Genomic DNA, 22136 nt, shown 5'->3' on the forward strand with positions numbered 1-22136 from the left:
TGAGCGTCAGAATTTGCCAAAGTTAATGTTTTTAGCATACTCGTTTTTAACTTTTTAAATTTCTTTAGGTGTAGTATCATTTTAGTTGTGTTTTCAAAAAGCAGGATTGCCCATGCAATGGTATCAGTAACTCAAAGATGGCCCACACACGTTTATAGAGTGTTAGCAAGCATAGTAAATGTTATTTTGTGCTTTCAACTTTATTGTTGGTGTCTAAACCGTAATTAACTTAATCCGCTATTATTATGATCGCCATAAATTAAAATTGCAACTAAAATTTTTTAAATTATTCAAAAAAATTATAACGGTACTTTTTTCAATAATAATTCGTGGCATTTTTACGCAAGCTTCAACCAAAAAATTATTATTTCAAAAGCTATCAAAGTGGTTTACTGTGTGAAGAATAAACAAGCTCACATTCAATGTGTTTTGTCTAAAAAGATTCAGAGCAAATGCATATTCCTTGCATTTCAGCAGTAGTAAATACGAACAAATTTATAGATGAAGGTAATCAAATCTCTGTGAGCTGCTGGATTAGGAGGGAGGAAGGCTAAGGAATAGATAGCTAGGTGCTCAGGCTACTTAAAGCTTGTTGGTGATTGCTGGTGACTCAGTATTGGTCTCAACTGACGTAATGAATATTCTTAAAAAATGTAAACTATTCGTAAAAACTTATACAGTAGTACCAAAAGCCTTCAGGAACATCCTCAATATAAATCTGAAACACTGCAGCAAGCAGGTTGTACTCGTGCTCTAGTGATACACGTATAAACAGCTTTTTCTGCTCTTCAGCATGTCTTCACATATCTTTATATTGGCCTTTTTTTAACTAAACTGTTATATTATATTGTATTATATTATTTTGTGTTAAATTATATTGTATTATATTATTTTGTGTTATATTATATTATATTATTTTGTGTTATATTATATTATATTGTATTATATTATATTGTATTATATTATATTGTATTATATTATATTGTATTGTATTATATCATATTTTATTGCATTATATTGTAGTATATTATACTGTATTATATTATATTGTAGTATATTATATTGTAGTGTATTATATTGCAGTATATTGTATTATATTATAGTATATTATATTGTATTATATTATATTGTAGTGTATTATATTGTATTATATTGTAGTATATTATATTGTATTATATTATATTGTAGTATATTGTATTTTATTATATTATATTGTAGTATATTATATTGTAATATATTATAATGTATTATATTATATTGTATTATATTATATTGTATTATATTATACTGTATTATATTATATTATATTGTAGTAAATTATATTGTAGTATATTATATTGTAGTATATTATATTATACTATATTATATTGTATTATATTATACTGTGGTATATTATATTGTAGTATATTATATTGCAATATATTATATTATAATATATTATATTGTATTATATTGTATTGTATTATATCAGTACAACTTTCTGTACGAGGTCTGGCTGACTTTTGTATATCATTTACTGCCAAAGTATTATCATGACATTACCATTAGAGCACCGCTTTTCCGCTATAGTCACAGGCCCTAGCAAAACTGGCAGTCGACATTTATAGCCAAACTTTAAAAATGTCGACAATACATGATCACTCCTATACCAGATAAATATTATTATTGTTATAGCAAGCGTTATACGAATCAGAATGTTTTGCAGGAGTTGAATTTCACCATTTTAGATGGCACCATAAATAATTTAGTAATTTATGATGACCTTTTGACTGAATGTAGCGGAAAAATGAAAATGATGTTCACAAAGTACAGTCACCATGAAGATAACAGTCGCTATCCTTATTACTCAAAATATTTTTCATAAGAGCAAACACCTAAGGACTATGTCACTAAACTCGTCATATTTAGTGCAGTTTAAATATCTAAGAGATGTAAACCAAATCATGTGTCTTTCTACACAAATGTATGGGAAAAAGTCTAGTTCCTTAGTCGAATCCTTTAATGGTGCTACATCAGTACCATTTGGTTACCTTTTCTTAGATTTAAAGCAAGAAACTCCTGACCTACTGAGTGTTAGAACGAATATATTTTCTGATGAAAAAACATATTAACACTAGCAGAGATGAAGCTATGTCATTACTACGATATGCGGTGAACGAGCAAGAGCATGAGTCTCAAGCTTGGAAGGTTCGCTCCAACCTTGTGTTTAGCGAGCTGTGATAAACATACAACAAAGTCTATTATGGAACAGAGATCATCGCAACTCATTGAGTGTTTGTCAGATATTTGTCACAATTTTTTGCAAGGAAGTATTAAGCTTACACCTCCAGAGAGAAAACGATTAGTAAAATACAAAAAACATATAAGAAAGATCGCTGACAAGTCAACTGTTAAAAAAACAAAAAAAGCTTCGATTCAAAAAGGTGGTTTTTTGAGTTCACTTTTAGCCCTCCTGCTAGGGTCTGTGATGGTGTCGTTATTAAGCGGCATCTTCGGAAAACGAAAGCAATGAGTGTAAAAAGAAAAAATTTCATTTATTAGACGCGTCCCAAATTAAACATTCAACAGATGGTCATAAGGAGAGAACAAAGCCCTTGTTGTTTAAAGAAGTTGAGAGCTCAGACAAAAATATGATGGAAATAATTAATGATGCATTGCTCTCTACTGATGAAAAAGTTCAGAGGTACAACAATTTGCTGATACAATATCAATCCGTATCAAGTCAAAGTTTTCAACCTCCTAAACAGCTCGCAGTCTCAAAAGCGAATAATGTCGATAAAAGCCAAGAGGATATTTACAATCCAATAGAAATAATACCCCAACCGTATAAAACAGGGCTGAAAATTTGGGGCCTACATTGAAAAAAAAAATCTGAAAGTTTTCGATAATGGCAACGTGAGCATCAAAGGCGAACCAATTCCAAACGGTAACATTTCAGATATGGCAAACAAGGCGGTAAATCCAAAACCGCTAAAGCAAGACATACCGGGATGGGACAGATTTTATCAACTCCTGACTGAAATCAATATTCCTAAATCGCTGTTCATGAGTGAGAACAAACATAATTACCATCAAATCCAGTTGCATCTGAAGATGAAAGTATAAAATCTCCTTACCATCAGCGAGATACGCAGAGGAAAGCGTGGTTTGCCAACTTGGAGTCACATGATCGCAAAAAATATGCAAAAAAACAAAAATGGAAGTCAAATTGATACAGCAAATGTATACTTTAACCCAAAATACAAAGCAGGATTTACTAGAAGAGCAAAGCTACAAGCTGCTTTAAAAAGCAAAGTATCATCAGCAAACATTGATACATGGCTGCAACAAAACTGATTCCTACACTCTACATAAACCAGCTAGGAACTAGTTCAAAAAAAGAAGCTATATCGTTACGGGTGTAAATCATTTAATATAACTGGATCTAGCGATTTTTTTCTCAGTTTGCAAAGTACAATGACAAATAAAAATACATATTACTTATCATTGATGTCTTTAGCAGAAAGGCCCATGGTATTCCATTAAAGTTGAAGTCGGTTTTAAAAGTTAGCAAAGCAATTGAGAAATTTTTCCAAAGTCAAAACGAAGACGTATTATATTGTCAAACAGATAAAGGTACAGAGTTTCTAGACACACACAAAATGTATTCAAGAAATATAATATATATAGTATATTAGAATATAATAAAGAATATAATATTCATCATTATACACATACACCAACCAAGAAATCAAAGCTAGCTATGTCGAGAGGTTGATGCGTACGCTAAAGGAAAAGATATATCGGTATTTCACTCATAGCAATAGCTACTGGTATATCGATGTGTTACAAGATTTGATCGAGTCATACAACTCTACAGTTCACATCGCTCACAATAGGGCTCCTAATAAAATAAATTACGCTAACCTAAAATGGTATGGCATAGTATGTATAATCCTGATAAACCAATAACAGAAATCCAACCAAAGTTTAAATTTCAACTGGTTGATTAAGGGAGAATATCTAAATACGCCACTACTTTTGCTAAATCATACTTACTAAATTGGACTGAAGAAATCTTTACCATCTCCAAAAGACAAAGCACCACTCCACCGGTATATTCTCTTAGCGATGACTACAACAATGAACTTCTTGGACCATGGTATGAGCCAGAGCTGGAAAAAGTAAGAGTTAAAGACAACACATACGAGATAGAATCAATTGTGGGTCAGCGAAAAGTAAATGGAAAAAACAGTACCTCATCAAATGGTTAGAATATGATTCTAGCTTCAACTCATACATAGGCAAATCAGATCTGATTAAAGACTACAAGAATTAATGCTCTCAAGTCAGTCGCTCATTGTTCGCAAGATGAGGGTTGTATTACTGAGTCACGCTTCTCTAAAACATTTTCCAAGCAATACGATAGCGAGGTATACAGTTAAATTACCTCAAACTATTGATCTAGCAAATGGACGATGGGAAGTTGGACTAGACGAGATATCATTTTACAAGTCGTGGCATAATGTTAAATATGCCTATGTAATCATTTTATTATATGGGACTCATCACAGAGTAGGTAACTATTCCCGATGGATATTATGACTCAGCACCAGATTTAATCAAACAACTAAATGACAGTTTAACAGAGAATGTCAAAGAAGAAGTAGTTTTATTCGAATACTGTTGGATAACTCCATCTGAATGATTGACTAAAGGTCAAGATTACAGTTTAGGTTATGTCAAGGCCAAGACCGGTTTTATGCCAACCGTAAATGCCAACGATGCTCTACAAGAATCCCGAAGAATAACTAACGGACCATATACAGTTAGACAGTGCCGGCACTTCTTGTTCTGAATCTGACACGGTAAGTCACATTTCAACAAATACAACTACATAACAAGAAAATGTAGCGGGTTGATAAAAGCTGTGGCTGGAAGAAATATAGGAATAACTTGCTCAAAAAGTCTGGCTGATCTGACTGGGATGGAAAAAACTTTTGTGAGTTTTGAAACATCTATTACAGACAATCCAGTTTTAATGAGAAAGGGAAATGATCACTACATGGTTATAAAAGGAATGAGTGTTGTTCGGCTTCATACAATATTTGAACTGTTATTTTGTTGCGATATAGCACCTGAAACCATTGTCGGGATGTTGAAACACGTCTTTTGCAATCAGTCATTGTAGAAGGTCACTGGAAAATGCAATCTACGAATTTTAACCAGATCAAATACATTGCTGTTTTTAAAAAGAGTGTGAGCACTCTATCTATCTATATATACACTGATTATGGAATGCGTGTACCATTCAAAGACGTACGTGTCATTGTTACACTAGATATAAGAAGAGTATTACCTATCTATGAATAATTACAGAAGGCATCTCGCAACATTCGATTGCAATCACGCTGAACAATCGTGCAAACATTTTTACAGTCAAACTGGCTCAGGCTCAATACCTATAGTTAGTAGATCTAAAACGCAAGTTGGGTCTGGTCTCGGAGGAGTCTTAAGTGGATTGCTAAAAGCCGCGCAACCGATAATAAAAAATGCAGAGGGTATAATATAGACCATTTATTAATAGAACGATTTGAGTAAGCAGCCATTGTCTATTAGTATGATAGCAGAGACTCTACCCGAGTGTACATTAAAATCAGAAATAAGTCGTGCACATAAGTCAAAGATAATTAGCATAAATATATAGTGTCAGACTGAAAGATAGTTTTAAGACATCTTTCAGTCTCTAAAGAAATTGGATTTTTGGTACATCGGATACACGGAAGTAACCTTCATGTCCTGGTGGCATATATATTTATTATGTTGTAGTATATTATATTGTATTATATAGTATTATATTATATTGTATTGTATTATATAGTATTATATTATATTGTATTGTATTATATAGTATTATATTATAATGTATTATAATATATTGTAGTATATTATATTGTATTATATTATATTGTAGTAGATTATAATATGATTACTATATATGCCTTCATGCTGGCAAATCCGTTAACTTCGCTTCAATAATGTGCACCTTCCATTCATATTATCTTTTACTTTTCTTGATAATTTTCACAAATTTGAGTACAACTTCAAATTCACCAACTTTCTGATCAAGCTCATCGAGTGGAATCAATTATGGTTTACCATTATCACATAGGTTTAAACACTTTTGCTTTTCACTGTTCTGGATTGTAATTGGAAATACGCTCATGCATAAGGCCTCATTTTTTCCAAAAACTGATAATGTTTTGTTCTTTCCAAGCAAGCTCTCGACACCTTTTCGCATATTTTCTAGAACTATTCATTTGTTAATTAGTATAGAAGTCGAATATATTGACTGAAAGGTTCGCAGTCTGCCTGTATATACACCAGATTTGATATAGATTCTAGTGTCATTCTGGTACGACAGTGCGAAAGTGGTCGGATCTACTTTGCAAACTGCCAATTTGCTTGCAGAGTAGGCACCGTTTGAATCAATATATACACCTTTCACTATATCTTTTACATCTTCCGAGCTTTTATCTTCAGATGAACTTTTGTTAGAAACTTTTGCTTCCTAATTCTCATCTTCATTTCTAAGTCTGAAACAATTCAATTCAATGCTTAAGTTTGTTTTCAGACACAATAATGGCATACAAATAATATCGTTTCTTTTCAGATACAATAATGGCATACCAATAATATAGTTTCTTTTCAGATACGATAATAGCATACAAATAATATAGTTTCTTTTCAGATACCATAATGGCATACAAATAATATAGTTTCTTTTCAGATACCATAATGGCATACAAATAATATAGTTTCTTTTCAGATACGATAATGGCATACGAATAATATAGTTTCTTTTCAGACACGATAATGGCATACAAATAATATAGTTTCTTTTCAGATACCATAATGGCATACGAATAATATAGTTTCTTTTCAGATACGATAATGGCATACAAAAATATAGTTGTTAGTGTTTCATGTCGTGTTGCCTATAGTATCATACATAACTTTAAGCGAGTAGTAATATTGTGTACAACTGCATGTACATAGTATCAGACATATCTTTGTGTGGTTCATATTGTGTGCAATATGCTGCAGCTGGTATAGTCGTAAACTTTGCACGTGTTATTGTGCGCAAATTTTCTCACCGAGTTTGATGTGTAATTTTGTTTTACACCTGAAATCGTGAGTAATAGTGGGTTTCAAGTTTGGAATAAATAATTTAAACTCACTCGCTTAGCTGTCCGGATGACTCTTCTATTTTTTAGACACAGGTCTTGTTTTTTAGGTTGAACTATCTGATGAGGTAGCTTCTTTCCTAAAAAGACATTCCAATTGGTTCAATCAATGATATACATCCCCTAGAAGGGGGGGGGGCTGTATATCATTGATTCAATAACTAATGATAAGCAAACTTATTCTATCCAAGAATATTTGTATTCAACCTAAATTTGGTATGCGATCAATTTCAACAACTGTTACTCGTGTTTACATGTTAATAAATAGAAAACATTTGATGATAATAAGAAACTCACTCGTTATCTTTAGGCTTTCTTCTTTGCCGATGGAGTTTCCTCCCCTCTATTTTGCTTCCTTTAAAAGTAAGAAATTTTTTACTTTCTACTTGATAGCTTGGAATACATAAAATTTACTAACTTGCCTTCTAGTTTATCCTACAATATAAAATGTTCCAAATGTATATTTTTATTTGAATCATACTTACATTCTTTCTTTATTCAAATCCTTACGAAACATTTTTCACTTCTCCGTGAGCTGTTTTTGCAAGTTATCAATTGCCGCTCTTGATAGCTCTCCTTCTATGGTTCGAGGTGCAAGACTAAAGCATCACGTTTTATTCTAGCTTTTATACAAAACATAGTTGGCATTGCTGCTATCGATTATGCAATGACAATCTAATCTCTAACCTAAACTCTTGAGATGATATCTTCATCTTGTTTTTTGCGTAATTTATCCTGTTTTGCAAGGTAAGAACGTAAATGCTACGAAGCTTTTGTGAGTAAATACGCCTGCTGTTCTTGCATAGACTCACCCGCTAATTGACAGCATTCATCTTGTTGTACAACACAATATCTACGTTACTTTGTGGGCAGCCATATTCATTTTCCACAAACACCTTCATGGTCATAGCAGATGATGTATGTATTGTTACATACCGTGTAGAACTTATTTACACAAAAGCGTAATTTGCATATCAGCACAATTTAGCTTGTAATAGGATACAACTTGATTACTCTCATAACAATCATTGAAAATCTATTCAGAAAATAATACGGTATCGCTATACCTTAAACGGAAGCTTCATCATGTCAAAAATATCTTGCATTTAAAATTTGTTTTTTTCTTTAATTTTTACAAAAAGATACTATTATATTATTACCAAGATCATATTGTACAAAAAAACTATTATATGAAAGGTTAACTCTTGAATTGTTGACTGTCCACCTTGTTTCATTAAACGCTGTGAGATTGCAATCTGTCTCAATTGCAGGCAAAGCGATTCTATGGTGAATATTCACCAAATTGCAATACCAATGGCAAGACAAATGCACAAGAGAAACAGACTAGCTATGTATTTGGTTGCATAAAACAGTGTAGCTTGGTCAGTAAGTTTTAGCTCAGGCTTCAATCTCACTGAGGATGGGGTTCGACGTGTATCAATAGGTACACTCAATATCGTTGAGGCGCCTGAAGGAACTTGAGGACTTATACATACAGTCTCGTGGTTGGATGTAGGAGACATGGATGACTTTTTGACGTAAGCTGTAAACATTACAGGAGCGAATACTGTATTCAAATGACAGACATATAAACATTCCTTATAATTAATAGTATTGTATAATTTTTAAGGCTGTCATACCGCCTCTGCGACTGTAAAATTACGGAGGCAGCTTATTGTACGTTGTTCCATAACTATTGGTTTCATAAGTTTTTTGCAATACCATACCAAGAATTGGACCATAATCGTGCTATCTGAATTGATCACTCTAGAAAAATTTACAGCCACTTTTTAACTTTTTTTGAGGGACAGTATGGATAAATGCACAGAAAGATTTTACAAGAGGAAAGGTCATGAGCGTAGACTAACAATTGATGATCAAGCAGGCATAAAAAAATTTGCCTGTAATTCAGTGTAGATTGGGTCTGGGATCTTGTGATTACGAGCACTGAGCTTTAAGAGTGTGTGAAAGTGCAGTGCGATAATCACTGATACTTGTGGAAATGTATTGAATAGAGAGCAATCATGAGCGTCAATCATAATTGTAGTCAAGGTTTTCTCACAGAATTATCTAAGCGCAGATCAGAATTATCTAAGCGCAGATCAGAATTATCTAAGCGCAGATCAAAATTATCTAAGCACAGATCAGCGTAACTAATGAGATGTAGAAATATTGCACACCCAGCCTCGCGTTAGCAAAAACTGCACACTGAAAGAAAGTGCATAAGTGAAAATTATCTAAGTGTAGAAGCTCAGGTGTCCTTTAGCGGAATAATGCCGAAGCCGAGGCCGGGCCGTAGTCTACACATACAAAACAACAAAGGTTCACGTAGTTATGAGCAAAAAAGTATCCACCCAAATATCTCACCAATCCGATGAGCAGCACACACAAAAACTAAACCAATCGACAAAGCCACCCATCATGTCAAAATATTCCAAGTTTCAAGTCATATCTTGCACAACTCACCTTATGGTTTCTCAAAACTTGTCCCAAAGTCCCTATTAATTTGAGACTGTCCGATTGCTGTTTTAGAAATTGTTGCAGCTAGCCTAACCTAACGTCCTGATTCAACATCTCAGTAACTATCGTGGCATTGCTAAAAGAGGGAATCAAAAAATTCCGGAGCATTCAGCAATGCCTGATAGTTACTGAGATGTTGAATTAGAAGAACATTAGGCTAGGCTAGCGGCGACCATTTCTAAAAGAGCAATCGGACAGTCTCAAATTAATAGGGACTTTGGGACAAGTTTTGAGAAACCATAAGGTGAGTTGTGTAAGACATAACTTGAAACTTGGAATATTTTGACATGATGGGTGGCTCTGTCGATTGGTTTAGTTTTTGTGTGTGCTGCTCATCGAATTGGTAAGCTATTTGGGTGGATACTTTTGTTTTTGCTCATAACTACGTGGACCTTTGTTGTTGTTTTGTGTCTGTAGACTTACGGCCCGGCCTCGGCTTCGGCAATATTCCGCTAAAGGACTCCTGAGTGTAGAAGCATCCTGTGCACACTGAAAGAAAGTGTACATAAGTGAAAATTATCTAAGCGTAGAGGCGGTAACATAACTACTTTTGTAGTATATTATATTGTATTATAGTATATTTTATTATATTATATTGTATTATAGTATATTGTATTATATTATATTGTAGTGTATTATATTGTATTATATCATATTGTATTATATTATATTGTATTATATCATATTGTATTATAGTATATTGTATTATATTATATTGTATTATAGTATATTGTATTATATTATATTGTAGTGTATTATATTGTATTATACTATATTGTATTATATTATATTGTATTATATTATATTGCATTATAGTATATTGTATTATATTATATTGTAGTGTATTATATTGTATTATATTATATTGTAGTATATTATATTGTATTATATTATATTGTTTTGTATTGTAGTATATTATATTGTAGTATATTAGAATATATTATTTTGTATTATATTATATTGTAGTGTATTATATTGTAGTATATTATATTGTATTATATTATATTGTTGTATATTATATTATATTGCAACATATCATATTGTATTATTTTATACTGTATTATATTTTAATATATTATATGGTAGTATATTGTATTATAGTATTTGATATTGTAGTATATTATATTATTATAAGCATATGCAATTAATAAACTGCTTATAGCATAAAAATATGAAGTTACTTTTACTGTTGGGGCTGTTAAAGCTGTTACAGCCTTTATATTATTAGCCTTTATGTAAAACTAGATAGTTCTTTGTGCTACAGCAAAAACAAGTTATGGTATTACAAAAAACTTTAAACTTTTAATTTCAAGCATTTAGTTTAGAGTTTTGAAAAGCGTGTTTCTTTCACTAGTCTAAAAAGAATTTATTGTAAAGTATGACTATAATTGCTTACCACTATAAAGATTGCTCTTATGCAAAGAACAAAAGTAGTCATCATCCTTTTTATTTGTGGGCACAATTAGCTGTGTCTCTCACAAATCTAAAGAGCGGTGCGGTAAAGGCCCCTCCCCCCTCGTTACCACATCTTTAATTGATCAAGTTCACTATGGCACTTACCCAATTAAACTCAAGTCCTAATCAATATCCTAGAGCAGTCTTTTGTGGAAATTGCGTCTATTCTTTGTCATTATTGAAGACTGTGATTGCTGAGGCACAACTGACCTTAGTACCAGTTTTTTGTAAGATAAACAAATCGTAGACATTTACGGCGTAACTGCTAATTCATAGATAATACAGAACACCAACAAAACTGCGTGTCTTTATTTGTTCACTGTTGATATTCAGAGAGACACCTCGCCACCTTAAAGACACTATGGGTAAGTACTATCAGGTTGATGCCATCTTGCATTTCCAGAGTGTAAATTAATAACATTATGAGTGATATTATGACTGAGAGAGTTTCTTAGTAAGTCATTAATAGACTAAAATGGTAAAACTTGCCCAGCTGTAATTGGATTTAAAGAGTTGTCAAGAAATTCAAGGTCCAAAATTGGGCTAAACTCCCCCAGTAATTGTCTAACTGTTTAATGTTTAATAGAAATTAACTAAAGTTTGGTATATTTTTATTAAAAACTTTGAAATATACTTCCGTTCATTAAATGATCATACTGTGCGTTTTTAGACTGGGAACCATATTATACTTACTAGTAAAGTTTAGTTTGTCTGTGCCTGCCGAGCTGAAGTCAGGCTTCTACTTGACTACAAGTAATTACTACTAATAAATTTCAATCTCAGCTGTTCTCTTCTCAGTGCATGGGTTAGCTTTGTATTACGTATTTGTTCACCTGAGCTAAATGTTAAAAGCCGTATTTCAACGTTAATCCAACAATAACTCAGTAGGTAATCAATCTTCTGTGATAACAATATCACGATAACACTATTAGAACCGCATCGGTGTTTACATCATTTATTTGTCTCCGGCATAGCATTCACGTCATACATCGAATAAATGGTAAATAAATAAAAATAACGGAATTGATAAAATGCTGGTCCCGCAGCAACCGTTATGAAGGAAAATATAGATTATGCTATCCGCGACAGCCAATCACTATTGCCGAAGATTTGCACATTGGAGAAACAGTCGTGGATGCTTGACGAGATCCCAGGGCTGATACTCTAAAAGAAACACCCACCTGAATAGGCCCAGACTTGAATATTGTACCCCCAATCACGTTGTTGGTCAATTTGATTTTGGATATTGTACCCCCAATCACCTGGTTGGTCAATTTGAAATACACCCCCTAAACACTGGGAGCTCCCTAGAAGGCGCCCACGTTCCACGCCCCGCTAAACATCCAATATGATTCATGCATTAATAAAGCAGAAAAAAGCTACAAACAAAATTCCTAACTTTATTTAAATACGTTTTTATTTCGAATTTTTTGTTTGTTTAGTGTTGCAAAAACAATCGTTTTTTTTCCCGAAAATGGTTTATTTTTTGTTGCTAACATAGACCAATATATTGTTGTTTACTATTGGAAAAAAATTAAACTAAAAAAGGCAATTAGCTAACCACAAATCAGTTTATAAAAACCGTTTGTGTGGCGACATAATAGTCTGCCCACTAGCCTCAGTATCGCAAAATGACAAATTGTCGCTATGCCTGCAAAAGGGTTAATAAAACTGATACCAAACATCAACCGTGAAATCATCATTTTCATTTACAAAGGAAAACGTAATGAATATCAATGAAAGAAATATCATATCATTCATTCTGAGTATATTGCTAAAGGGTTGCTAAGATGATGCAGTGTCGACTGTGTCTTTTCCCTTACGTTCCCGTTAGCAAGAATGCAGATTTTAATGCAATCAGCATTAAAATGAAGACTGGAATTTCGGTGCAATTACTTGGTATTACTTTGGCTGAATAAAACCTTAATGAGCATGGGCCCTTTTACTGGATTGGCTGTGGAAACTCCCCCTAAAGGAGCAAATTCACTGACAGTGCCCCATGGTCTGAAAACTCCCCCTAAAACGTGATTTTGGGCCGAACCTAATGGGTCTTTTAGGGGGAAGTATCAGCCCTGGGGACGAGATATCGAAAATTTTTGCAGCTGGAATGTTTTCCGACATCTGCGTTGCCTTGGTGATGCTATCAGTTTACGGTGAACATAGTCGATGAGTACTCGCCGAGAGGAGAACCCAGACGTACGGGGATACAGTGTGAACCAACTGTACTTTTTGCCTAACAAAGTTATCAAAGCAAAACACTTTAGTTAGAATAATCTTTACTATAATAAGAGCTGTGTCTATCTGTCCATCCGAGGGCAGGCTTAGAGAGGTAGAAAGAAAAATGCATCGTGCGGGATTGAGCTCAGCTATTCAGTTTCCTTGGACCGATGCGCTAACCACTGCTTTCCTCAATTACATTTTGGAATAATTGAGCACATAGCTATTACTCAAGATGATCTCTCATGACACACGGAATTGCCAGGGTGCTAGTTAGAATATAGGGAAGGTTAGCGGTGGCTCCCCTAATCACCTCAACTGGTTTTATAGGATCTACCATTTAACAAAGTTTTGAAAGTTACGGTACCTTTTCCATATTCTCATTTCTAATCTCAGCTTGAATTAAGCTAAAAATCTGAGACCAACACTTTAGGGGCATCCAACTCCCCTTTTCGAAATAATACCAAAGTTTATGTAACCTACACTCAGTCTACCCACAAGTCTCAAGTCTCACCGACCTACAAGTTCTGTGAAAATCTAGACAGGCAACCTATAGTAGCGATTGTCAGAGCTGTTTAAATAAAAATCATACTTTCCATAGGCTGAGTGCCAAATGATAATCAGCCCCGATTGCGCGTGATTTCAGACTATGGATCAACAGTCAATTACCCATGTAAAAGCCCTCTTAGACTGAGGGAATAACCCCAGTTCCGACTCAGAGCTGAGGGAGGTATGCTATTCAGAGATTAGCCAGAGCAATTAAAGGTGCCTTTGGTCTTGGCTAATTAATATTATTAATTAATTAATCATATTAAAAATTAAAATTGAAAATCTTTTATACGGTGCTGTTGACCTAAAACAATCAGAATAACCTAACTGATACACAACCCTGATTTGCATGCCTCAGAGTGGCTGGTTAAAGCGATTCTTGCTATCCGCTGGTTCTTGCTGTCACCTAAAGGTTGGTTCACTCTATATCACCCTATGTTGCCGTTAATCTTGCAATACTTCGGTGATCGTCTGTGATAACAATGTTCACATTATCACAAACCCATTCATGTTCACATCAGCGAATAGTTCATGAGCATAGAGTTCTCATTATAAAATTTTCTCACAGAAGCGATGGAATACTAATCCCATAGCAGCTGTCCTGAAAATAAATATTGATCAAGCGATCCGCGACGACCAATAACCATTGTTGAAACCGTGTACACAGGCTTTCGTGGATGTTCAGCAAATTAGCAAGAAATTTTGACAGCTGCAATGTTTCCTGATGCATTCGTTTTGCCTCAACAATGCCATTAATTTACGGTGTACATATTCGAAGACGAATGCCGAAGGACAACTTCGACATATGTTGATATAATGTGAACCAGCCTTAAAATGTATCCTTGTATTTATTGCTATAAATTTTGAATATATCTGCTACATTGTATATTTTATAGTATATATAATATTTCACACTAGCTCATATAGATGGAAGCTATGAGAAGAACCCACCTCCTCCAGCTTACAATCAGCAGGGGGATAATTCAGGCATGAATCTACAGCCAATGGATACGCACCCTAATGCTGCTCCACAGCAACCCAGCCATCATGGCTATGGGCAACCAAGCCCGGCGCAACCGACGAATGCTGGATATCAGCAACCTGCACAACCTGCTTGGCAACCTCAACAGCAACAGCAACAGCAACAATCAGTGGTAAACAATACCGTTGTTGTCGGGCAACCTGCCGCCCCTGTCGTAATTGGTGAGTATTTTATTTAAGCAGAATGCACAACATTTTTCCATCTTTGACCTGAAATACTTTGCTACTTCAAACACCATATTTATGTTTGATATTATAAAATAATACAAGAAATGTGCAACAGGGTTCGCAAACAGTAAGTGCTTCTTTCTACTGATCTTTGAAGTAAGAGCTGAACTGGAAAGCGACTTCCACTATTTATGAATCTTATCATCAGCAACCTGCCACCAACTTGGGTCCTACTTGGTGTACGTAAAGAAATATATGCAAATTTTTTTTTTAGATTGACTCTTTCTATAAATTTTTTGTTAGGGCTCTTCCTGTACTAGGGCTTGAGCCGGTGGTCTACCGCTTAGCAGTCCAGAGTTTTAACCATTTCACTATGGTTGCTCCTATTTGTCTACGCAATTCTTACGTTCAATCAAGGTATTTTCATCACTAAAATTATGCAATAATTAAAATTAATGCAAGGATAAGAAAATGGAACGAAATAAAATTGTTTAATTTTCAAACTATGCAGAGCCGGCAGTGCAGATAGGCCTACCTTAACATTTATGAACTCAAAGCAAAAGAATGTGAATTTTATTTACAGCAAAAGAACCTGAACTTTATTTACACCATAGACCGTTTTGTCAAAAAAAAGTGACAAAAATTGATTTAAATTGTCATAGAATGTGTGCGCTAACCTCAACTGAATGTAACATCTCCATAATCATGGCCCCTAAATCAAGTGAAATTGCTAAGAAAAGAGAAAAAAATTTGTCAATAGCAACCAATAATACCACAGGTTCTGTATAGTCATTGAATTAAAAAGTGGAGTTAGTTTTTTTCTATTTATGAAGGGCCAAAGGGCCAAGTTTTGGAAGGTCTTGGAGTGAATTATGCAGTTTACATTTGTTTTACTATTTGCATAACGCAAAATCTTTACAACGCAAATATTGTTGGAGCAGACTGTGTACATTGTCAGAGTGTCTACTGCATAGTTGATTGCGCTAATAACATAATGAGTTCCTACAATGTAGCAAAGCTGTGAAAAGCTGTTCAGTCATTCATGTCAGTTAGCTCACAAAAGAATAAACATGACACGAGTAGTTGTCAAGGGTGAAACTTGTTTATTTGTGTTTTGAATACGGCATGACTACCATTGTTCTATATTCATCAAAGACATGGTAACAAATGATGAATATTATTGATTTCTAAATACATGAATGAGGTCTCATTATCTTAAGTAATTCACTAAGGCTTGCATTGTGTGAACGTTTACGCATGATCAAACTATCGGCTGAAAATCTGGAATTCAAGTGCAATATACGGAATGAGACCAAATATGCGCGACTTCTCTGAGAATTTATATACCTATCCAATGTATCTACCTACAATTAGCACCTGCCTACTGCCTATTAGCACTTGTGTCCGTCTCACATAGACATAGATATGTGTTTGTTGCCCAACAACCTCACATGGACACACATGTAAATTTTATATGTCTCATATACATGGTTATTATATTTATTATTATCATCTCCACATGGAAAGCAGCAAGGCATCGGTCTAGCGAGCTATTTTAACTATCTTCAGATCTAGCCCTTAGAGAATTGTACTGCTGCCTCAGGTTTAGCTTTTACAGAATGTCAATTTTAGTCAACAGCCAATCTAGAATTCATGAAATGTCTGTTTTATTTAGCCTCAGATCTACTCAGACACTACTGAACAATTGAAATTAGTCGTAGTTTTCTCTCATTTCCTCCAAACTCCTTTTTATACACTTCTTACACGTTCATGTCCTTCCTCCTCTTTTTAGCTCCCACTTTTTAGCCTGGTCTCTGCTTTCAACACATCATATCTTACCTTCTGGTTTCTTCCTAGCCTCACCAAATCATATAGGAACTGATGCTCACATTTAATCTACATGGCATTTTGCCAAATTTTATTTTTTAGTATGCCCATATATTTAAATTTCACCTTATTGAGAGGCATTTAGGCAGATCGCCACTGTTTTAATTTTGATATGAACCAAGATTAACCACTTCACTATGCCACTGTAAACTGACCCAGCATAAAGACTATAAAAGTTGGGTAGTTGTATAAAACTCAAAAAAACTAACGTTGACTTCCTTTCGTAAATCTCTTATATATTTTTGTTAAGCCTTGTTCTGTCAGAAGACTTAAAAATTTTTGATATTGTCGTCAATGAGTGAGTGATTTAGGTAATTGTTTTATAAACTTCTGGAATTGGTCTTAATTCAGTCATTTTCGCTTCATGATTTTCCGATTTTATACATAGCTTCCAATCTAATCAAGTTCACTAACTTTATTGTGACTAAATACCTCCTACAACTAATTACAAGCACTGGGATTGCAAACAAGATTTATTGCTGCCATAGCAATAAACGTGATGCATTTAGCACTAGACATTTTAATTAATCTTCAAGCAACCTTAAAGCAAAGACATTTTGTGTCTTTGCTTTCTAGCTTCTTAACTTTCTATCTTCAAGCATTTGCTTTCACAGTTGTTTGCTCGTTGTATTTTTCAGTGCAGAATGTGAGGGGCAGTGATTGCCTTGGTTGCTCTATATTCAACATGCTTTGTTGTAACCCAATCTTTGGACTCATAGCAGTCATCTTCTCCTGCATGGCTAAAGATGCCTATGACAGAGGTAAGTTTTGGCACTACAAAAATTGCCAGCCGTACAAAGTGCTTATAGGCTGCATGCTTTGAGCTATATGGTGCAATAGAACAAATTAATTGGAAGGTTCCCTACCAGCATTATATCGAAAATTCAACGCGAGAAGTTAATTGTTATATCTGGCTAAAATCCATTCTACTCTTTTCACTGTTTTTATGTTAGAGACATCATTGGCTCCGGTGCCATTATGAAATAAGAATTGTTTAAAATTGCATGCATATATAATCCTATTCTTGCGATGCAGATATATGTTACATCAATAGTTAATTAGTCAATATTAACTATTGACCAATAGTTAACCTGTTAGTCAATATTTAATATTAACTATATAATTATATAGTCAATGTACAACTATATATATAATTAATATTGATATAGTTGGGTGCTAACTATATCAATAACAATAGCTTATATCATTGGTAATATTTTCATCTTAAAGCTGTTATTAAAATCTTATTTAAAAGCCATGGTGCTCTATTTTTCAATCCTTTTCCTATAAAGGCGCTCAAATGAAGGTGGCGTTCAAATACAAGTTTAACGGTATATTTAAAGCCATTCAATTTATGGCAATCTAACGCAGAGTTGCTTACACATGATAAGCCAAAAAGCACAAATGTGTACTATTGTTTGTTATGTGCAGACAACTTCTCTTTAGTTTTTTGCCGTAAGGTTTAGCTATTGATAAAATATTAAAATATGAAATGGCCCAAAAAGTGGCTATGATGTAAAATGCGATCTACCAATTGATTTAAATACAAATCAATAATTGCAAAGAATGTTTGTTAAAAATCTTAGTAGGTACTGCAAAGGCAAATCTTCAGAAACCCGTTTATAGCTTTTGTGATATGGTAGGGTGAAGACAGATGGAAACAATCATTATAAAGTGATTGACTATACAAGCTCATAGTTCACACCAAGAACAGCACTGAAACCAAAAGAGGCTGTATGTCAGTAAATCATAAAAAGCTATAAAATGGTCATCATTTTTTTATTAGAGAAACTTTTTTACTGTTAAGTTTTAAAATTCCCTTGAGAAGTTTATAATAATCATCAGTGAACAATAACAGGAAATAACACTAAATTCTTTTAGCCTGGCAGATTGCTTTGAATCTTTCTGATTAATTACTAGTATAAGTCGGAAATTAAGTTGAATCTGTCTGTCTTCTGACTTGCCAACAACTTCAAATGCTCAAACCATCTAGTCCAGGGGTTCCCAACCAGGGAGGAATTCCCCCTAGGGGGTATATTTGAATATAAAAGGGGGAAACAGAGAAGTGTCTAATTTGATAAATTTATGTCCTGCAGTGCCGTGTGAGTTTGGGTTTCATCATTTAACATTTTGGTTTTATCTATAACCCTAGTAGATAATAATGAGCTACTTGTCAGAACTCAGATACAGTGAAACTCGGATAACTCAAACTTCAAGGGACCGAGCAAAAGTGTTCGAGTTATTGGAGCGTTCAAGTTATCAGGACAGTCATAAGTGCACGTATTTATCAGTAGATACATGTACATATACAAACTATATATCAATCAAAAGCATAGATTGCTTGTTGCAAGTTAAAGGGTCTCTCGTGTGAAGTTTTAAATATTTTTAATCAGAAAGTATAGATATTTTTCTATCACTTGAGATTTGTTTGTTTTTTTAGGTGATGTGACTGCCAGGACGTTCTCAGATTAAAATTGACAAAATTGATCGTGGTTAAAACGCTCAGAAAAAATACATACGTATTTTTCTACCGAGCGTTTTAACCAAGATCAATTTTGCACTAAGTCAGTTATTACAAAACTGCTTTACTATTAAAAACCCATTATCAATTTTTGACTGATTTTACTTTAAATTTATCCTAATTTTACCTCGCTTTTCTTGCTTTCGGGAGGTTATCGCTAAGCGGATGTTTGGTAAAATTTGATTTTTGCAAACCTTTAGAAAAGTCGTTAATGAAAAAATGAAAATATTTTGCCGATAGTGGTAATAATGACGCCTAAGAACTACTAAAAGTCGATGTTTATCTCTATGGCTTGGAATAAAGTGATATTCTAAAGCGATAGTAACAACCGTCTCGATAGCCGTTTGGCAAAAAACTGCTCGAGTTAACGGAGTTTCGGGCGAGTTATCTAAAGCCATTTATCATCGCATGGGAACGGACCAAACAAAATTAATACGTTGAGTTAACCGTGTTTTCGAGTTATCCAAGTTTCACTGTATATGGGAACACATCCATCTAGATGTTTATTGGATAGTAAGTTAACCTAGTCATAAACCAATTCACCGCCACGCTGAAGGTCATGTATTGTTGTCATTTGTACGTGTGCTGTATAAAAATTAATAATATGTCGTTATATGTTTAGATATGTACAATAAAATGGGATTATAACTTGTATCGGATGTTTTTAGTCATGTGAGTTAAAAGTGCGAGGGGAATCAAATTTATGAAAAGGCATAAGGGGGGAACTGAATGAAAAAGGCTGGGGATCCCTGATCTAGTGATTGTAAAAGAATATTTTTCTACCAAATTGAATTTGTCATGGTTTGCTATAGACAGAAGTCTTACCTGTCTTAGTTCTGCATGTCATATCTTTACAAATGTTGAACTTTATACTAATCTGTATGATTTTAGGAGACAATGAACATGGCCGCTCTCACTACAATGTTGCCAGAATTATGAATATCCTTGGACCCATCACTACCTGGGCATTAGTCATTTTCCTTATAGTTTATTTTGTTGCTATCATTGGATCTGTCTTAGGATAGTTCTTTGACTTAACTTGATTTGCTAGTTCACAAATTTGTGTTTTTTTGTGACACCAGCGTGTGAAAAATTAATGTAATTTATTAGTTTCTTTGTCCCTCACTGTTTGCTGGTGTCAATGACACTGATAAAGCACATCTCACAGTTAAACTTACAACTCTGGCAAGCTGAACATAAGCAAGGCTGTGAAACTTAGATGGGTGTGAGATACGAAGTGGTTTGATCAACATTCTGTACTAAGCAAATATTGAGGAGTACTTGCCTGTACTTATGAAATGTATATTTTCAGCAAATAAAACTTCACAAAACAATAAAATTACGAGATATACATTACTAATGCACCAGCTTCTCAGCTAATAGATATGCAAAACAAACCTCCATTTATCTCATTGTTGTATTGCATATCTCATTGGTAGACAACTCCAACTCCTTATCAAATTACTGTAAGCCAATCTAGTTGGTGATCTGGTTTATAAAGCTTTAGATTTAGAAATTTTAGACTTGATATAAAATTTAACTGATGGAGAATCTAGTGACAAGAAATCAGCAGTGACTTGGGCTCCCCTAAGGCAGTGGTAGCGTGATTAACATTAGTTATTTATTGAGGGTCAAAGAAGCCAAGTGCGAGTAAGAAAATAATTATTTTTATTATTAATAGCTTAAAATGGAATCAATAGTTATAAAAAAAATAAATAAACAATAAACAACAGATAAAAACAGTAAGAATAAAATAAGGTCAGCGAATAGTTATAAAAAGATCAGCCACCCAATGAGCAGCTGTTTGTGTCCATAGCACTAACAACCCATTATAAAATAGGCAAAATTCGCCTATAAAATAAGCGAAATACTTTGCCATAAGCAAAGTATTTCAGGTCAAAGATGGAAAAATGTTGTGTATTCTGCTTAAATAAAATACTCACCAATTACGACAGGGGCGGCAGGTTGCCCGACAACAACGGTATTATTTACCACTGATTGTTGCTGTTGCTGTTGAGGTTGCCAAGCAGGTTGTGCAGGTTGCTGATATCCAGCATTCGCCGGTTGCGCCGGGCTTGGTTGCCCATAGCCATGATGGCTGGGTTGCTGTGGAGCAGCATTAGGGTGCGTATTCATTGGCTGTAGATTCATGCCTGAATTATCCCCCTGCTGATTGTAAGCTGGAGGAGGTGGGTTCTTCTCATAGCGTCCATCTATATGAGCTAGTGTAAAATATCATATATACTATATATATAAAATATACAATGTAGCAGATATATTCAAAATTTTATATCTGATAAAAATTTACACAAGTTTTAAAAAAAACTGATGAGTCTTTCATACATAAATACGCCTTCAATTATGACTTTTCCTGAAGATATTGTGTAATAAAGCAACTCCTTACCAATTAAATGAAATGAAACAACAAATCAACTTTTTTATTATTTTCTTAATATCCAAGTGCTTCCATCACACCATTTACAACGAGTTATTTCGTGCAGAATCAGTGATGAGCTGAATCTGGTCTCAGTATAGATTTGTAGGCTAAGAAG

General features: G+C 34.0%; 2 protein-coding genes across 2 annotated transcripts in view; one reads left to right on the forward strand and one right to left on the reverse strand.

Moving 5' to 3' along the window:
• LOC137394261 (uncharacterized) overlaps positions 1-21791 on the reverse strand; it is a 47861-nt gene extending 26070 nt beyond the window's left edge. The window contains exon 1 of the mRNA XM_068080983.1: positions 21528-21791. Within this exon, the coding sequence (XP_067937084.1) occupies positions 21528-21735 (208 nt within the window). The 5' untranslated portion in view covers positions 21736-21791. The remainder of the gene's footprint in view (positions 1-21527) is intronic.
• LOC137393086 (neurogenic protein big brain-like) lies at positions 11394-20885 on the forward strand. The gene is made up of 4 exons (XM_068079493.1): positions 11394-11566; positions 14886-15170; positions 17702-17824; positions 20476-20885. Exons 1-4 carry the CDS (start codon positions 11563-11565, stop codon positions 20607-20609), a joined length of 546 nt encoding a protein of 181 aa, XP_067935594.1. The 5' UTR covers positions 11394-11562; the 3' UTR covers positions 20610-20885.
• Positions 21792-22136: the final 345 nt, after the last annotated feature.

Source organism: Watersipora subatra, chromosome 4 (genome assembly GCF_963576615.1).
Source record: "Watersipora subatra chromosome 4, tzWatSuba1.1, whole genome shotgun sequence".
Lineage (NCBI taxonomy): Eukaryota > Metazoa > Bryozoa > Gymnolaemata > Cheilostomatida > Watersiporidae > Watersipora > Watersipora subatra.